This window comes from Gouania willdenowi, chromosome 7 (assembly GCF_900634775.1).
Source record: "Gouania willdenowi chromosome 7, fGouWil2.1, whole genome shotgun sequence".
Lineage (NCBI taxonomy): Eukaryota > Metazoa > Chordata > Actinopteri > Blenniiformes > Gobiesocidae > Gouania > Gouania willdenowi.
Window position 1 is genome coordinate 37761099 of NC_041050.1, and position 18933 is coordinate 37780031.

The 18933-nt window shown below is 37.5% G+C and overlaps 1 protein-coding gene across 4 annotated transcripts in view; it reads right to left on the reverse strand.

Moving 5' to 3' along the window:
- Window positions 1-2916: 2916 nt before the first annotated feature.
- bsna (bassoon presynaptic cytomatrix protein a) overlaps window positions 2917-18933 on the reverse strand; it is a 102803-nt gene continuing 86786 nt past the window's right edge. For 3 of the 4 annotated variants that reach the window (XM_028452123.1, XM_028452125.1, XM_028452122.1), the window contains 8 exons: window positions 18191-18685; window positions 17040-17368; window positions 15459-15552; window positions 14447-14578; window positions 14047-14102; window positions 11220-11363; window positions 9784-9841; window positions 2917-8054 (listed from right to left, as the gene is read on the reverse strand). In XM_028452123.1, the coding sequence (XP_028307924.1) occupies window positions 14062-14102; window positions 14447-14578; window positions 15459-15552; window positions 17040-17368; window positions 18191-18685 (1091 nt within the window). In that variant the 3' untranslated portion in view covers window positions 2917-8054; window positions 9784-9841; window positions 11220-11363; window positions 14047-14061. Of the gene's footprint in view, window positions 8055-9783; window positions 9842-11219; window positions 11364-14046; window positions 14103-14446; window positions 14579-15458; window positions 15553-17039; window positions 17369-18190; window positions 18749-18933 lie in introns of all 4 variants that reach the window. The other variant, XM_028452124.1, reaches the window with a different exon arrangement.

Here is an 18933-nt window from a genome sequence, read left to right on the forward strand (position 1 = left end):
TTATTCAGTTTATTTCCGACATGGTTGCATTCACAGAAGTTATGTTTTATGAGATTAAAATGATTATATTTCAAGATTAAAATGATAATATTTCAAGATTAAAATTATAATATTTCAATATTAAAATCGTAATATTAAAGTCATATTATTTCAAGATTACCATAGTAATACTTCGAGAATAAAGTTGTAATATTTCAAGAGATATTAATCTGATCTTTTCGACTTTAATCTTGACATTATATTTCTACTTTATTCTATATATTTCAACTTTAATCTTGACATTTTTACTTTATTTTCGACATTTCAACTTTATTCTTGATTTACCCAAAATTATTTTCTCCATCAAAATTGGCCTTAATCCTCTTCCGTACATTAAAATCACGACAAAAACACAGACTCAATTTGTTGATCTTAAAGAAACAGGATGGAATTGGAAGATTATTTTAAATCTGAACTCAGACATAGAAAATTCTGATAATAATTGTTTCCTGTAGTCATCATGAGAAGCTTGCACAACACACAGAGTTATGAAAATGAAGAAAGATGGATGAAAGAACCTTCGGAGAGCAGGAAAACAAAGAAGGAAATGTTTTCTGTTCAGGCTCACAGTGGGACACAAAGTCGTGCTTGTACACAGGCCCTCAATCACAAGGATGAAGTCATCAGGTCATACACACAAACACATATGTCGGAGCTGTACATAAAGTATGTTTCCTTTTTGATCCATTATTCCTTGCAATAGTAAAACATAAGCTATAAAACACATCTTTTTATCTTTTAAGTCTGTTTCCTGATTTTTATTTCTAGTTACGAGTCGATCATTTCTAGGTTTGAACATACTGTACATGCTTTTATCTTTATTTTGTAGATTCACTAACACTGAGGGATTTATTTCTTCCAGCTGCACATAGAGACATAAATAAACAGTGGTAGCAAGAAAGAAAAATATTGATGTACAAAGAAAGGTACACCCCCTCAAGAGCCCTACAATTTCTACGTTAACGAAGTCGCGGATGGAATCATAAAATCCACCAGTGACAAATGGAACCCACTTTTTAACACAGAAATTGTTGTAATGTTAATGAAACGCCACCATTCTTCTGATGGGTGGCGGTAATACAATGACTGGATGCGAAACGCCTTAAAAACCACCACAAAGAAGTAGAAGAAGAAGAAACGCCGTCATCGTGAGGCAAAGAATGTTTCTCTGTTTTCTCCCTTTTATTTGGAGCTTACGTATGGTTTTAAATTTAGATATAAAAATGTTTGTGTTTTATTACGATTCTTTTTTTTAATTGATCTTTTATTTTTTTTCCTCACAGGAGTTAAAAACAAATAAAAAGTTTCATACTAATGTACTACTCATACTACAGTAAGTCTGACGTCAAAATGAGTATGTAGTGCGTTCACATTAGATAGGGTCATTTTTTAAGTGTGTATAGTGGGCACACCAGTCATACTAAACCCCCCCATGATGCATTGCGAGCGGAATCAGGGTCCGACTTTAAGCTAAAAATCAAACATCCCCTTTTCAAAATAAAAGCATGTCTTCTTGTCTTCCATTAGTAATTTGTTTAACTCTTGTAAAAAGGATTTTTGTTTTGAGGTTCACAGGAAGTTTAGTCAGTCACTGAAAATCTCCAAAATGTCGGCATGAAATATGTTTTTTGGAGTTTTATGGATCAAATGAGCACATGTTGATATTCTACTTGGTCACTTTCTCACTTCAAATGTTTTCAAAGCTTTCAAAGAAAAGGTGGAGAATCAACAGAGATATTTCGCCTCAGTGTGAACAAGGTTTTTAACGCTGTATGTTTAAAATGCATCTTGGGAAACTTGGAAGTATACTTCAGTGGGAATGCTCATTGTACTAATCATACTATAGTATATGGTAGACAGTATTTACTCAATTGTATAGTACTGAGTGTGAAATTTTGAACACAGCCAATGTTTGCGTGCAGGGCCGGCCTTCCCGACAGGCAACCCAGGCGGCCACCTGGGGCACCAAATTGCACCGACCAAAAAAATAAAAATAATTTTAAAAAGCATAATAAATGTAAAACACACCCTTTACAAAGTACGTTTTCTCTTAATCAAATATTAAAAATCTGTAACTATACCTGCTGATCTTCTGGTCATATTTATGCATATTTTATTTTAATTATTGTTCTATTCTATATACATTTATTGTGTTGTTTGCACATTGTGTTCTTTGGTTTTAAAATTTGTGTTCCTGACCAAACAGGAAAGTAGAAATTTCCTTGGACTGAAACTTTTATATTTTATTTGAACTGTTTGGCATTGCTTTTGGATTTTGCGCCATTGTTGTTCTCTCAGGACAACTCTTCCCTAGGTCACCCAATGACCTAAAGCCGACCGTGTTTGTGTGTCTTATGTGTTTGCTTTGTAATAGAATGACCACAGCATAAGTTGTCAATCAAAATAAACATAGAGACTCACAGTCACAGAATAGTAAATATATATGACTAAAAGAAGGATCTATTCCATGTACTGTAATCAGAATGAAGTTTAGTCGGTTGAGATGCTGAATAAGTCAGAAAGTGCACACTATACACAAGCGTATGTATTTGTCTTTTATTTTCCTGATTGAAATGTATTGTAAGGTCATAATTTGTCATTCATCACATTACATGGCATGATGCACCAGGTCTACTACACCCATTTACAGGAGGAATACACGGAAACATACACAAGGTTTTACAATGGGGAAAACAGGAAGTTTAGCTCATTGCACTTACAACAGTGAATGGAACACTTTGTAATCATTTTCAGGCTCATTACCTTCTTCTTTTATATTTATTCATTTATAGTGATCCTTTTTACATTTGCATTCTTCAGATTATCAGCTCTCTTTATATCCCATAAAAACCACCAGTCCTTTTTTTTTTCTTCCACTTTTTGATGTCGTCTCATTTACAAACACAACATGTATAGAAACTCTACACAGACCAATATGTTTTTTGTTTTTTTCATATCCGAATACAGCTTCTTCTTTTTTATCTTAAAGTGAGGAAAAAGTTGTCTGCACAGGCCAGCCACATACGCACACAATGCAAAGTTGTCATTTACTCTTCAAATCAACAACTGATTTTTGTCTGTTGTTTCATTTTTGTCGTTGTTATAACACAAAAAGCACACGTTTTGGGGGAGATTTCAGGCTTGCATACACTCCAGCTTGTGTTGCTGTTTTGTGTGTGTGCAAAAGGCCCCTGTCGTGCACCTGTGTGTGTGTGTGTGTGTTGCTGTGAGATTTACACAATGGGTGTATGGGACGTTTCCCCCCCTCTCCCACCACCACATTTACACGTTTCAAAGCAGACTTTGGTCGGCTTGTGTTCGATTATTTACATTGAAAAAACAATGGCTGCCCCATAAAGAGGGAGGTTTAAGGGAAGGTTGAGGGGAAATGGGGAGGAGGGGGGTGCCGGTCGGTCATGCATTTTGTCATTTCACTGACTGATTAATTTATTACAGGTGAAAGATGAGTAAACACTCTCTTACAATGAAAGGTAGACTTGCTAACTTTTCTTTTTTAATGTTTAATTTTGGGCTTTTTCTTCTTCTTTTACAAACCCCTCACCGACAAAACATCTATTTATATATATATTTCATATATATATATATATTTATATATACTTCTGTGTTTTAAAATGTTTCTCGAGTCCTGCTGTACCTCAACTGTCCTCGTGACCTCCTCCAGCAAACGCAGTGTGATTATTACACTATGCTCAGTAGAAAGCCCTGCAATGCTACCTTTTTGGTTGAAAAACAAACACACACCTATACCCACACTAGTCGGATTTTCCCCAGAAGCATTTCCAGCAGAGTTTAAGCACAGTTTTTTTTTTTTTTTTTTTTTTTTTTTCAGAGAAACTGGGGTTTGAACTCAGTATTTCTCACTGTATAATAAAAACGCTGCCTTATTGCTGAGATGCATCACAGACAAAAAGTTGAAAAAAAAAAATTCAATATTTCCTCATGGCTTCATGTCTGTGAAACTCACTGGCTTTCTGTTGCAAACTTACAAATGTATACAGTTTTAGATTTGATTTGAACATAAATGAAATGAAACTCACATTTTTCTATTGTGTTGCCACATTTCAACACTTAATTTAAAACAAAACTGACTTTTTAAATTTTTTTATTGTGCTTCGTGCAAACACCTCTGGAAAAAGAAAAAGAGCCATGCGGCTGCATCTGGCTGTTTTAGCCCACTGGTGATTGTTGTGGTCCAAACACCAAGCATTAAAATAGACAGAGGCAGCGACTGGCTCCAGGGCAGCAACAGGATGGCTTTCTTCACTTCACCAGCATTTGTAATACAGAAGCCCTTGCTGCAATGCATAAAAAATCACACGCAGGAGTTAAAAGTCAACAACTTAAGCGGAAACCTAAAAAACAAAAAAACAAAAAGCATGTCGACAGGGTTCTTCGTATGCATTTCTGGCTGTTTCCCACAAATATTCATTGTTACAACAGGCACAACCTTCTCATCTTCACCTGATTTACAGCACCTGCTTTAGCACATCTCATCTATTTTCTCATCTATTGTGGCTTTCCTGAGGCAAACATGATCATCATTGATTTATTGAGGTTTTTATTAGCTTTTAAAACAACCTTCATGAAACACAGAATATTTTGGACCATTTGATCAGCTAAAGTATCTCTCTCATGTTATATCTAATGCCTTATTTAAACTTTCTTGCTTTGGATCATGACAAAAAGAACACTGATTTACATTTATTTTTTTTCACATGATAGGGGTAAAATAAACAGCTATTGCTTCTTCTCCCGCACCAAAACAAACTTGATTCCATCTGAATATTAGCCATAAAATCCATCAATATCACATTTATATGCACATATTTCATTAGAACAAAAATCTCTATATATATTTATTTATTCATTTATTTATTTAATAATAACTCACTTTACTGATACAAAAAATAAAATACACTGGAAAAATCATACAATAAATGTTACACAAAAATATAAATATGATTTTTTTTTTGTTAAAAAAAAATAAAGAAAATCCGATAAATTCAATATACCTTTCTTTTTAAAATCCAAATGCCTTTTCTAAAAGTGAGGCTTCTGTCTCTAAGGCATCAGAAACCATTAAATCTATGGGCATATGCAGTTTAGCATATTTATATATGTAATATCTTTTCTATATTAAATATTTTGAAATATTATTTAAACTTATCAATACATATTTTTTTTACTCATTCTGTATTCTTTTCTTATTCTATTGCACACGATGTGAAAACTCTTTGTTTTATAACATTTTTAATCTTAACATTTATCATTAAATTCTTGTGTTTCTGGGCTTTTTTTGATTAAAATGCCTTTTTAAGAAATAAAAAATAAAACACCTTCTCCTTTGTGCCAATAAAGATTCTGTTAAAACTGAATAACAACAATTAATTTTATTATAATAATAAATCTGTCTGAAAAATATATTTACCACGTCTTTGTTTTGCCAAAAATCTTTTGTTTTACGTTAATGCAGAATTGCATGAGATTATAACTTATATATATATGGATTTTTTTCGTTAGACTTCAAAAAGTAAATATGACTTGTATTCATTAATTATTAGTGTATTTTTCTACTGCTCATGTTTCCATTTTTTCCACCGATAATTTCGTTGCATAGAATGACTGGAGATGAGAGGTCGCCTCTTCAGCCAATTGTAAATAATCAGCTGCAACCTGTGTTTTATCTTCTTTTCTTTTTCCACATTCAGTGATGATAGTTGGTAGGTACGTTCATACAGAACCCCTACATCCACATACATACATACAAACATTAGGAACAGAACAATATAGAGGTGACGTTGAGGTTTTTCTGTGCTGGGCAGCATGCGTAGGTTCCCAGCGAGCGTTCATCACACAGACAAATATACAGCAGAAGTCAGGTTGGTTTGCTTCGTTTCGCTTTCAGGCCTCGAAACGCTTTGGCCTTGAGAGTACGTACTTTATTCGAGCACTGCATCTCACAATGCACTGCAGGAGCGACAGCAGGGAGAACACTGACCTGAGAAGTTTCCATGACAACTGACAACGGTGTGAGAAGTGGGAATGTTGAATATCCATGGTAGAAAAACGAAAAGAAAAGACCTGATTCTTTGAATCTTCAGCATCACGTGTCACTTTTTTTTTTTTTTTATTTACACTGTGCACATTTGAATTTATGAGCAGACACATGCTGAAGTCCACTCAAAGAACCATTTCAAAGGTCTCCAGATCAACTTCAACCATGTTGGGTGAGGAAAAAGCACATCTCTTTTGCCTCAGTGAGTCCATTTCTGCTGTGTTGAGTTTGCTTTTCAGGCCCTCCCTGCTGTCCTGCAGTGCCTTTGAGACCCAAGTATGGCATTGGTTGGCTAATATCAGTGGTGCCAATGATTGGCCCGTTGGTCATAGGTTGGAGAATGAGACTGGAGCGTAACCAACCTTGTGGTTTGAGTTCATTGGGTGGTTTTTGTTGAAGTAAGACTCGAGCTGTACACCAGCAGTTGGTATAAGACAGACGGAGGCAACACATTTCTTTTCCCGATTGAAATGACACAAGATTGTGCTCTTGACTATTTTTTCCTCGTAGTCTATTGCTTTTTTAACTATTGACAATAAATATTACATAGAGGACTTGTGAATGTAGGAATTAAAATACCAAAAATGACAACAAAAATGATTGAAAACCATAAGTTAATCTCTCTGTGGCCAGTGCTTCAAGCTGGTGAAAGAACTTTAAAAAAAAAAGAGATGATGTAAAAAATATAAAATATATCATATTAAATAAAATAAATACAATTTAAATATAGGAATAAGGCGTTATTGGTAACCTGTAACATAATAACCAGATAATAACAACCAAAATGTAAACATAGAATAAAAACAATAAAAGACCACATACTACGATATATGAAAAGTATGAGAGCCAAATTTTGGGAAGCAGTTGGAGATCTGACATTGCTGCAACCACTGCAGGTAAACGTTGTCTTTAATGGCTTTATAAAGGCTGAAAAACAAGCCGACATTATTTGACTTCTCTCTTCATACTGATTTCATAATTCACTCAAACACAAGAAACAAACCAAAACCAGAATAAATACAAAAAAGGTTCCTACTATTCCCGTGGCCAGATTTCAATGTGTTGCTTCAGTAATCTTTTTCCTTCTTTAATATTCACATCATGTTTCTCCCAGTGTCTTTTTATGGCGTCTGTTTAGCAACAATGAACAGTGTAAGGTCTTGATAATAAAGTTCCATGCATTCCTCGCATTCTTTCCTCCAACCCACTGTACACTTCTTTCTTGAAATACAAGCTGTGAGGTTGCAGAGTTGATTCCAGAAGGAAAGAGACTCAGCGTTCAAGAAAAGAAGAGAGAGGGCAAGGCCGACAGGAAGTAGAAGGTTTGAAGAGGTCCCAGCTGGAATGTTGATAGAAACAAAGCATGGACAAGCACACGGACGCTCCATCAGCTACGGCGTGATCATTGTCTTATTCATTCAGCGTGACACCTTTAGTACTCCGTGTACGGTGACACAAGAGATCTGTAGTACCAGAAAAATCTGTAGTTCTTCTAAGAGTTTGATTTCATTTCCCCCACTTTTATCCAAACTTTCAAGGGAGAAATAAAAAAGGAGAGAGATTGGTTTATAGCTGTTCTGTTCTTTGAGCACAAGCGTGTGGACGAACCTCACCTATAAACCACTGCATCGTCGGGGTTTGGTCGTAGTAGAGTCACATCTCTAGTCTACTTGCTCAAATATAGAATAACGCTTTAACCCACAATGAAGGACACTATTGAACTCCATTGACTTCACTTCTTTTCTTCAATAGTGCAGCTCTCTGGTGTAAAAAGAGCTCCTCCTAGTGGTCTGGAGAAACAGCAGCAATTTCCCTTGCAGATACTTTGAGCTCCTCAGTTGCTTTGCTTTCCAGTTTGGAGAAAGATTCTTTGGCAACATGAGGAAATGAGCAACTTGACGACTGGTGGAAGTCAACGTTGACTTGGACTTTGCACGATCTAAACATGAGAGACAAAGAAAAAATGTATGTCAAAAATGTATGTGTAATATAGATGTGAATTATGAACAGATCTATTGCAACACTGGCTCAAACTTTATTTATTAAGCACCTTGCTTACAAATTAAATTCTAGATCAAAGTGCTTCACAGACATTTGCGTAGGTGATTGACAAAAGTTAATAACGATAAAAATGTTTAGGAACTAATGCACGCATATATTAAAAATATGATAAAATCAGAAAGAGCCAGAAATAAAAACAAAGCAGTGAAGGGAACACATTTCAAAATACAAAACATCAAAATTAGCATTAAAAAATTATGAACCATAAAAATTATAAAAATTACAAAGCACTACATAAAAGCCAGACTGAATAAATAGGTTTTTTGCTTGTGTTTAAAAATTGTGATTCTCTTAGATCTCCTGGCAGGTTGTTCCAACATCTTGGAGAATAAATAAAATGGTAAATGGACTTGATTTTATATAGAGCTTTATCACCACTGAAACAGTCTCAAAGCGCTTTACGTATCAGCTCATTCACCCATTCACTCTCACATTCACACACCAGTGGGACAGGACTGCCATGCAAGGCGCTAGTCGACCACTGGGAGCAACTTAGGGTTCAGTGTCTTGCCCAAGGACACTTCGACACATAGTCAGGTACTGGGATCGAACCCCCAACCTCTCGATCAGAAGACGACCCACTAACACCTGAGCCACGGTCCTTAAAAACTGAAGGAGACTCCAAACTTTTTAGTTTTGCTCTTTGAAACTGTTAAAACAGTATCAGAGGATCTGAGGGTCCGGCTGGGTTCATAAAAAAAGTCTGGGGCAAGGCTGTGTCATGCTTTATAAACTAATAAAATACATTTAAATATATTTTAAAATATATGTAATGTGTGCTGTCCTTCTGCTTTTGGTCAGTACTCTTGCTGCAGATGCTACAGGCATGTTTTCACACAAACTAAACATTTTTGACCGTATCAATAGACTCCCAGTCTATTCATACCTCATTGGCCAGTTTAGGTGACGTGATAGGTGCACCACGTGACTTAAAGTTCCGTCAGTTTTAATTTACCTCATATTTATTTGTAGCTACCCCGCTAACCCTTTTATTTTAGCCCTAACCCAGGAAATACCCTAAAGTGTTTCTTTTTTCTTATATGTATTTTTAAAGGTGGAATTTGCCGTGCTAAATGAGCTAAAATATATATGACAAAAGCTGGATTCAAACCCACGGCAGCAGAAGTTAGATTCCTTCAGTCAGACGCCATAGACCACTCAGCCATCCTGACACGGTGGAAACGTACCCATAGTCCAGGGAGCTATGGATATGTTTCCGTATCGATAGAAACTTTTTTCTACTAAAACAAATTATCTGCCAAAAATAAGCCACAGCATTAGAACCAGAGTCAGTCATTTAAAGTAATGGCCACATGTTGGAATTCCTTTATTTTCACCCATTCTTCTGTGAGTCTGTAGGGGGTGTGGCCTCCTGAAGCTAATGAATGCACACCTGAAGTTAATCCTTGGATTGAAACCTGCTGCTTTCTCTCCTTTCACTGATCGCCACATTGGCTCACGTCTAAGATCAGTGATCTACCTTTGGATTGTCAAGGAAAGGTTAGGGGTGTGACACATTTGTACTGTATTTACTCTGTGAGTTTGTCTCTTAAAGTTGTGTTTTTAAATGCAGGAAATAGAAGAAGACAGTGTACACAGTAACTTACTGTCCAGCCGAGTAGAGAACAGCCTCTGCAGTGTTTGAACAGTTCCTGTCTTTGTTGGCTGTAAGAATAGCAGCAACATTTTAGTAATGAACTCCTCCTTTTTATTGTCATAGTTTTATTCCAGAACATCTCAGTCCACACTGATACTAATTCTTTCAAAATCCTATTATTTAGTGTAAAGGGAAAGTGAAGACAGGCTGCAAATACCAGATAATGAATTATTACTTTTATTTACACTTTAAAAAAATGTAATTTTAGTTGACTAAATCCTCAACAGATAAGATCGCTTTAAATCTTTTTTGCATTTGTCTTTTTTTAAATATATACATAAATAAATAAAGCTCTAATACTATATACAGTTATTGGAAAAAGACTGACATTTAATGGTGGAATAATTTAGGTTATAATGATGATTCAAATATTTGAGAGAAGTACATAATAGATTTGGAGACACATCCCCATGTAGGGAAGTCTGGTTACTGCACCGCTACTGGATAGAAGTCAGAAAATGATTTAGCAGGGGGAGTGTTAGGTCAGAACTTACCCTAACATAAGGACATCGGCTATGTGTGAGTTTTTGTGCATTTGTGCATTAAAACCCCTTTAAATATAAGTTATTTAATTATCCTGTATAGACCAGGAGTGTCAAACTCATTCAGGGGCCAAATACGGAGCTGTTTAATCCCAAATGGGCCACAGGATTATCGGCGGCAAAACGAGCAATTTTATCATTCTCGTGCCCAAGTTTGCACTTCCACGCTAAAGTATGTAAGGCACCGGCAATATCCAAGCAATAAGTGACAGATATCAGTCCTTTCCTTGATTTTGACCATTTTTTATTTAATATGGGGAAATTTTGGGGAATAATTTGAAGGAAAATTGGAGAATTTTGGATTTTAGAGTACTTACAACAATTTGAGGTTAAAAATGACTGCCATCATGTGCTATAAATGTTGGAAAACTGTGATACCTATGGTGGAAAATGTGTAGTTTTATTGAAATTGCATATTTGGAGGTACCATAATATCTACAACTGAATTAGTTGGTGATTTACACAATGAGTTGTGTTTTTGCTGTCATTTTTACTTTATCCTGTGGGCTGAATTCGATTAGATTTGATACAAGTGGTATAGACAAACATCCTTTTAATTTTAAAAACTGTGTTCATCCTAAATTTGAATGCTAAAGGAGAAAAACGATTTTCATCTTCTGTTGTGTTTCACAAAGTTAACCTAAAACATAATGATGCAAAAACTGAAAAAAGTCATTTGAACGGCTCAGTTTGGTTCTTCAAGATGAAACAGATTTGTTTCTGAGGATTTTGACACTAGTATAAATAATGAAGGAGATTTACCCAACAAATTTACACTAAAAACTGTGGTGTAACAGGAAACAAATAATATTTGAACAGGTTTGCAGACATTTGCAGCACTCACCAGTGTGCTCAGCTCTCCTCCGTGTTTCCATCCTCTCTCACTTTTGTCATCTCTCTCCTTCAACAGGATAAAAGCAGGGGGAGCCTCACAGGTTTTTCTGGTACGAGGTCTCCTGAAGTGTTGCATGTTGACATTTTTATCGTCCTGCGAACAAATATTGTGTTTATCAAGCTGCACCCTATACCCGTCCTTCACAGAAACAGGAAAAACTCACTCAAAGATACAAATAAATGCAAAGATTACACCATAGACTTTCAAGTTTCCTCATTTATCAATCATTCGTATGTTCAGATCTGAGCGTACAACGTGCGTTTGACCATATTCACGCAAGTATAGGTATTTATCAATTGTGAGCGTACGGTACGATCAGATCAGGTCTGAGCAGTTATCATTGAGGAAATAGGAACTCATTCATGCTTTTATATGTAAATAAGACCTTAAACTTTTACAAATGCACTGCAGGAATGTGATTAATTATACTGTAGGTGGAATTGGCTGAAGGCATAATAAACACATTTTTAAGGCTTTTGTTAGGGTTAGTGTTTCCATCATTAGTTTCTTTTAATGTGATATTTATTGTCAAAAGCATGTGGACTGAGGCTGATATAAATGTCATATTTCTGTGTGTGTCTCTATGATCTCTGTTGTAAAGTTGTTCTCAGTGCACACAGGGGGGCAGACGTCTCCTGCTCAGTAGCCAATTCTCTTCCACAGAGCGTTAAAATGAGCTCCTTTAAGCCCAGTTTTTACATGTTCTAAAAGCACATCTTTGTTTTGCTCCACCTCAGATGTGAGGAGGCAGATTTTCATCTTGGAAAAGTTTATTTTCTTGTTTGACCTCAGTGGGTGGGGCCTCTGAAACAGTAGGGCATAACAAGTTAATGACGATCGAGTTCAGCCACCGCATTTATCAACACCCGATCATTTCTACCCTCAGATACCAATGTTTCATGAATCCCACATTGGTCCTGTCGTACGATCAAATGTGAACTCACATTTACACCCGTTTTTATGCAAGGTTGATGAATGAGGACCATTGTGAAGTCGAGCAGTCTATCACAGTCAATTACAGTCTTTTACAGTCTATCTGCTACACTGACACACATGTTGTTGTGTCTTACATTGTTTGTGTCACTGTTGAAATCTGAGCCAACAACACAACAATAAAAAGACCAATTCTTAGACTACGCATACACTGACACACACACACACACACAAGCGCTCGAATTCACACTGCTTTTCGTAAACACTGGCTGATGTGAGTAAACCAATTTAATCCGCCCACACTCCACTGCCTGCTGGAGTTGACACACACACACACACACACACACACGCACACACACACACACACACACACACACACACACACACACAATCAGCTATAGCTGTCCATCATCCTAACGAAACCAGCAGAAGAGCAGAGTTTGATGTTCACATCAAGCATTCGATGCACAAAGGAACAAAGAATATTTCCTCAAACATCATCTTCAGCTCTTAGAACACGAGCAGTGACCAGGAACACTGCTGCTGTCTGGAGATTAGACACAATGTGCAGTCTTCTTGTGTCTGGATGTGAACATTAAATTATAACAAGTCTTATAACAAGTCAAATGAGGTGAAGAAACTATTTTAGGTAATTATATAAAACACACTGTATGTATTTATTCTGTATATTAATCACTGAACAATGTTTTCTCCTGGATGACTGACTTGTGTTCACTCCAAACGTAAAGGACATTTGACCATTGCAAACAGTTATTAAATAATAAATAAATATTCATTTTCTCTACCTGCTTCTTCCTGCTGGTGCTCTTCTCCAGCTCATAATGGTTTAAAGGTGGGGTACATATCAACAGGTAAAACAATTGATCGCACTTTTCTTACAGTTAGTTCTCACCAGGAATTGTTCACAGCATTGTGGGATCGCTGGGTGTGAGAGCGAGAGCCGCAGGCTAGAGTTTTGAGGGGGTTCCGGCGGCATCCCCCCTGAAAATGACAAAATCTATAACCCTCTGAAACAATATTTCCTGCATTGTGAGGGCCAAATTTTGGGAAGTAATGCTAAAGTTGAATTAATTCTAATTATTTTGAAAGATTGTTTCATTTAGTTGATTGCTTTTGTTTGGATTATGAAGCACATCGTTTATATTGGACGGGTGGAACGTACACGGAGCGGACTGTCCGCACTCCTCAGAGCTTTCATACTCGAGCGCACACGCTGTGTAGTATAGTTTCTAGTAAAATCCTACATTTCCCACAATTCTCATCACTTCTCTGTAGTTCTTGAACTCTTTCTTGGCCTTGTTTTAAAAGTGTCAGTACTTTTGTAGCTCGTCTCCATCTATACTGCTTTGTTGTCTCAGGCGGTGAAATGCAGGTTGTTGTTACATCTAATGTGGGTTGAGTTTAAAATACATGTTGAGCAGTGTTTTGAGTGACACAGCAAACTCTGTACGGTCGCAAAATCTGAGCTTTGTACTTAATTGGCCTGGCAGAGTTTGCAATGTCTGCCTACGTATGTTTGAGCCGTTCTGTGAAGACAGAAGCATCAGAGCAATTCTCCTGTATTAAATAGACCTTGTGGCTGATGTATTTGTTTTACCGGTTATGGAGATTAAAAAGAGAGTTAAAACCACCCCTTGTGTCACAGTGTGCAACAACTATCACGACGGTACCAAAAAAAAAAGGACAAAACAACAGAAAAGTCCCCTACGCTGGTTGAAACACAGCGTAGGGGTTCAGACTCCCAGAGTTGGAGGCCCTACGCCCAACAGCGCTGGAGAGAACCCTGGATACGTTTAATAAACGGCACAAAGTGAATTCTTACCTTGACATCGGCACCTCAGAAGAAAGAGGTGAACTTCTTGCCAAAACCGGAAATAGCTGGAGGAAAGAGAGGCATATTATTAATTTTAATTTAAAAAATGTATTTTAAATGCCGTTAAATTTGACTCCTCTGTTCATGCAGAAAGAAGACATTTCTTACCCACTTGGTGTACACTAATGTCCAGATCGAATAAGCATTTATAAAGATATGAAACTACCTCCACATCTTCACATTTGATTTGGAAAAATAAGACCTAATTTATATACTGTATTTATTTAGTTTGCTGACTTCATTCTTCATTCAATAATGGCGTTGGATATGGAAATCAGTGAATTTGGGGCTGGCAGTGTGAAACTTCTTCTTCTTCTACTTCTTGTTTCTGTAAACTAAAAAGTCCTACCTTCTCCCAGTTTTCCGGCCTGCTCAGCAGCTCCACCAGGCAGGATCTTTGAGAACATTCCATCTCCTTCCATGCCGGGCTGACCTGCTGCAGCGCTACCAATACCTCCAGGTCTAGGGGCGGCTTTGGAACCTGCAGGAAAAGAAGTAAGTAGAAAGCAAAGAATGAAAATAATCCATTATCAAAAATTACTTCATATCAGAGAACCTTTAGTTGGGACTTAAATAAAAATATTTTGATGGTTCTTTATAGAAAGTGTTCTAAAAGTTTTTAAAGGACACACAATTACAAAAAAGAGAAAGAAAGACAAAGGTGTGTTCGCAATCACATACTAACGTACTATACACTACACACTCAATGAGTAAATACCGTCTACGATATCATCAAAGAACTCAATTTTCCTTAAATTATTTCATATCATTTCCCCCAAATCAATCAAATTTAAAAGACAAAACCCTGTAGGGACTGATATATGTCACTTATGGCCTGGGTTGGTATTGTTGGCGTAGAGTAAAAGTAAAAACTTGGGGATATTAATGTTGAAACTGCTGGTTTTCCCGCCTAAAATCTGTGGCCCCCTTAAGTTCAAACTAATTCGTATTTGGTCCCTGAACTAAAATGAGTTTGAAACCCATGCAATACAGTATACATCTGAGTATTTGTCACGTACACAATCTTTTCATACGATCTAATGTGAACGCACTACATACTCATTTTGACGTCGGACTGAGTACGAGTAGTACAATATGTGATTTCCAACACAGCCAAGCTCCTTTCATTTATACAATGTGGGTTCTCTCTTTTCCTGATTTGTGACTTAATCCGTGTGTCATGCACATCACCTGATTACATCTCTGTGTAGTCAGTGTTTGGCACATTCAGCCTGATTTGCTGGCGTTGTCCTCTCTTGTATTTCCTAATGCTAAATGATGTGTAGATGAAATGATACGGCTCTATAGTGGTTACATAACTCAGGCACAGCTACTGTAAATGTGTAAAACGTGGGTATTACCTATGCCTGTGAGTGGAGGCTGTCCAGCTTTTGTAACCATTACAGGTGCCGCCTTTGCTCCGATGGCTGTTACTGGAGGTGTGTCCATCTTGGCCTGTGTGAAAAAAGGGAGAGAGATTTCATCATAATTCACCACCACAAACACGCTGTCTTTGCCCTCTTTGTTTCAGGATAAAACTGAAACTGGAGAACAATGAGATTGAAATGTTTTTCACTCCTAGTGACAGATAAAAAGAGGAACAAGAAAGAAGTGGGATTCATCAGTGTTGACTCAGCCAGAGCGTGAGGGAGACAGTAGGAGATTTATGAGAGCGATAGAAAGGGACAGACAGCAAACACACCGTTAGGAGTTGGCACAGAATATTTCTGCTCCTTCTGTGTGATGCTGTGACAGCTCGCTGAACAACGACTGACCCAACATGAGGGCCATTTTCTACAAAGTTGGATAAGCATATCCTGATATCTCTCCGTTAGCTTCACCTAGCCAAACATTCTCTGTCAGAGATCCCCTGTCCTATGAAGCTGGATATAAACATGTACACTTAAGACAGGTGATTTCAGGCTGCCTACGTGTGTGTTGCTGTGACAGGGGTGGAGGATGCATGGACAAAATGTGTAGAGCAATTTATGTCACAATTTAGAAATAATTCTTTAAAAATAATAAGAATCAAAATCCATAATTAAGACCAAAAACAACATTTTTATTGCAGAAAAGGCAGGAAGGAAAGAACACAGGCAGGAAGCTGCTGACACTGTTGCTGACAATGCTTAAAAGCGTGAAATTATCAATATTAATCCATGGGATGATAAACAGACAGTGCTCTGATCAGTTTCACTTTATTACATCACAGACGTGTTTCTATTCAGGTGGACCTCCTCAATTTATCACACACACACTGGGATGAGGTAGTTTTTCCTTTAACCAATTAATCTACCTATAGTTTCTCAACCCCCTTCTTTTTTTAAATATATGTTAAAGAGGGGAGCAGGATGGGTACCTACCACCATTTGTTCTGTGTGGACATTTATTAAACTGGCTGCAAACTTATAGAAGATTCCTAAATGATTGTTGTTCATTGTTAAAAAAAAAAAAAATCTAAAAAGAATGTTCAAGAATGTTCTGTTAGTTTTGACAGAAGAGCCAAATGTGTTTTTGTGGACTATGCAGATGCAAATGCATTAACAGCCACCAGGGGGCAGCCCAAGCTGTGAGTGTGAATGTTACAGAATGAATACATAATACATACTGTATATACAAACACAGACTTTAAGGATGTAAATGGACAAACTTTAGAGCTTGTGACCCCACATTTTGATGCATTGATAAAATGGTTTCCATACAAGTAGAAACAGCCAGGAGAGAAGAAAACCTGGGATTTCTCAATGTCATCTTGACACTTCAATTTTTTTTTGACACTTCATCTTCGGTTAAATTTATAGTATAGCTTCAATGTGGTTCATCATGCTCTGTGTGCCTCTGAATAGCCCCCGGGGACAAATAAAGTTTTTTAAATTTTATTTAAAGACCATAAAGCAAACTGCAGTATTTTATGCTTAATGTAAATCTGTCACTGTACTCACCATTGGTGACAGGGATGTCCCCACTGGACCAGTCTGCCTAGCCTGTCCCATTGGTCCACCTGCTAGTCCCATCTGACCTGGTTTGGTCTGTCCTGGGCCCATGCCCATGCCTTGTCCTTGGGCTGGGGGCTGCTGTTGTGGGCCGGTAGGCCCAGCAACACCCGGCTGCCCCGACCTAGCAGCGGAGGTCTGATTTTGTTGTTGGAGTTGTGTTCTTGGTCCTGACATGCCGTCAATCTGTGTAGCGGGACCGCCCTGTCTCCCGGATCCTGGAGGGCCGCCCGCAGAGCCTTGAGCCCGACCAGAGCCGCTGCCTGACCTTGAGGAGCCTTGAAATAAAAGATAAACTATAAACTTCAGAAACATCAACAGGCAAGAACAAAGAAGTAGTATGTGGATTTAATTTGATTAGCTTTTGTTCAAGACCTTTTCAACCCATCGCACAAAAATTGGGATGAAATGTGTAATCTGGATCTGATCCAGATGAAACTATGGGGTAATTGAGGAACCCACCTGACATAAATGAGTTAAAATTCATAGATTGGTCACTTATGAACCAAATTTCGCAGATGAAAAAACCACTTGGAAGTTGATTACACTTTATATTCATAAAACAAACTGGGCACTTTTATAGATTTGGGAACTTTAAAAAAAAAAAATTATTTAAAAAAACAGAATCAGAATCTGTTTTAGAAGCAAAAATTTAACTTTTTTGAAAAATGTAATTTGGCAATTTGACATACTACTTTTTTTTTACATTGGCTGTAGTTGAATTACAGTTGTTCGCCATTTACTTGTTCTCGCAAGTTGAAAAATAAAGAAATAAATTGTATTTCATAACAATTTGTACTCGTAAAGTTGAAATTTGTAATGATTAATATTGCGATATATAGCGATGGATGTATATCGTATTGGCATATATCGGAATGAATTGTTAATCGTATCATCAAATTCATGGCAATGCATGCAAACCCCTATTTAGATGTAAACATGCTAACAGTAAAAAAAAAAAAGATTACCTCCTTAGTGGAAGTAAAATTTATATTAGAAATGATCGATTTAATAAATGAAGTAACTGAGAGATCAAATACAAAATTTGGTGTTTTTTAAAAACATTTAATTTTTCAAAGTTAAAAGTTGCTTTGATGTACCTGGTGGCTGTCCCTGCATATCTGGCCCTTGAGACTTGCTCCGTGAGGATCGGTGGGGGTCCCCTTGTCTGGATGAGCGCTGGCCATGATGATGTCCAGATGGATCGCGGGAATATTCAGCGGAGTGATAACCTCCAGACCTCGATTCCCCACGTCTTCCCGAAGATGACGATCGTCCTGTAGAATCAGGGCGCAGCGATGGGTCTTTGGGATGTGCCTTGGATGACCTGGAAGACCTCGGCTCGTCTGAATGACGCGATGAGGACGAATGACGGCCTGAACTGCCATGGTGTCTGTGGTCCCGGGATGTAGAGTGTCGTCCACCGTGGCCATATTCATCCTGAGGCCAAAGGTCCTCCTCAGGCGGTTCGTCGTAATCGTGGTAGGTGTGCTTCACGCTGTGCCGGCTTCTTCCAGAGTGGCTGCTCCCGTAATGCCGAGAACTTGAGCGGGGCTTCTCAAACCAGTCTGTTTCTTCTTGGCCCAGATGGTAGGCTTTGGAAACCGAGAGTAGATCACAGTCAATCTCCATGTCGTTTGGAGAAAGCGGCATGCAGGCTGAAAGGGGAAGATGGAAGAAAACGAAAGGCATGCAAAAAAAAAGTAGGTGAAGAGACAACAAGAAACAGTATCAAACAAAAATGAAAGATTACATCCATGCACCAAACAATTATGACATTTAATTTACACAATACAGGATATAGGTATAATCAACATTGCAAAACAGTTCACTTTGGCAAATC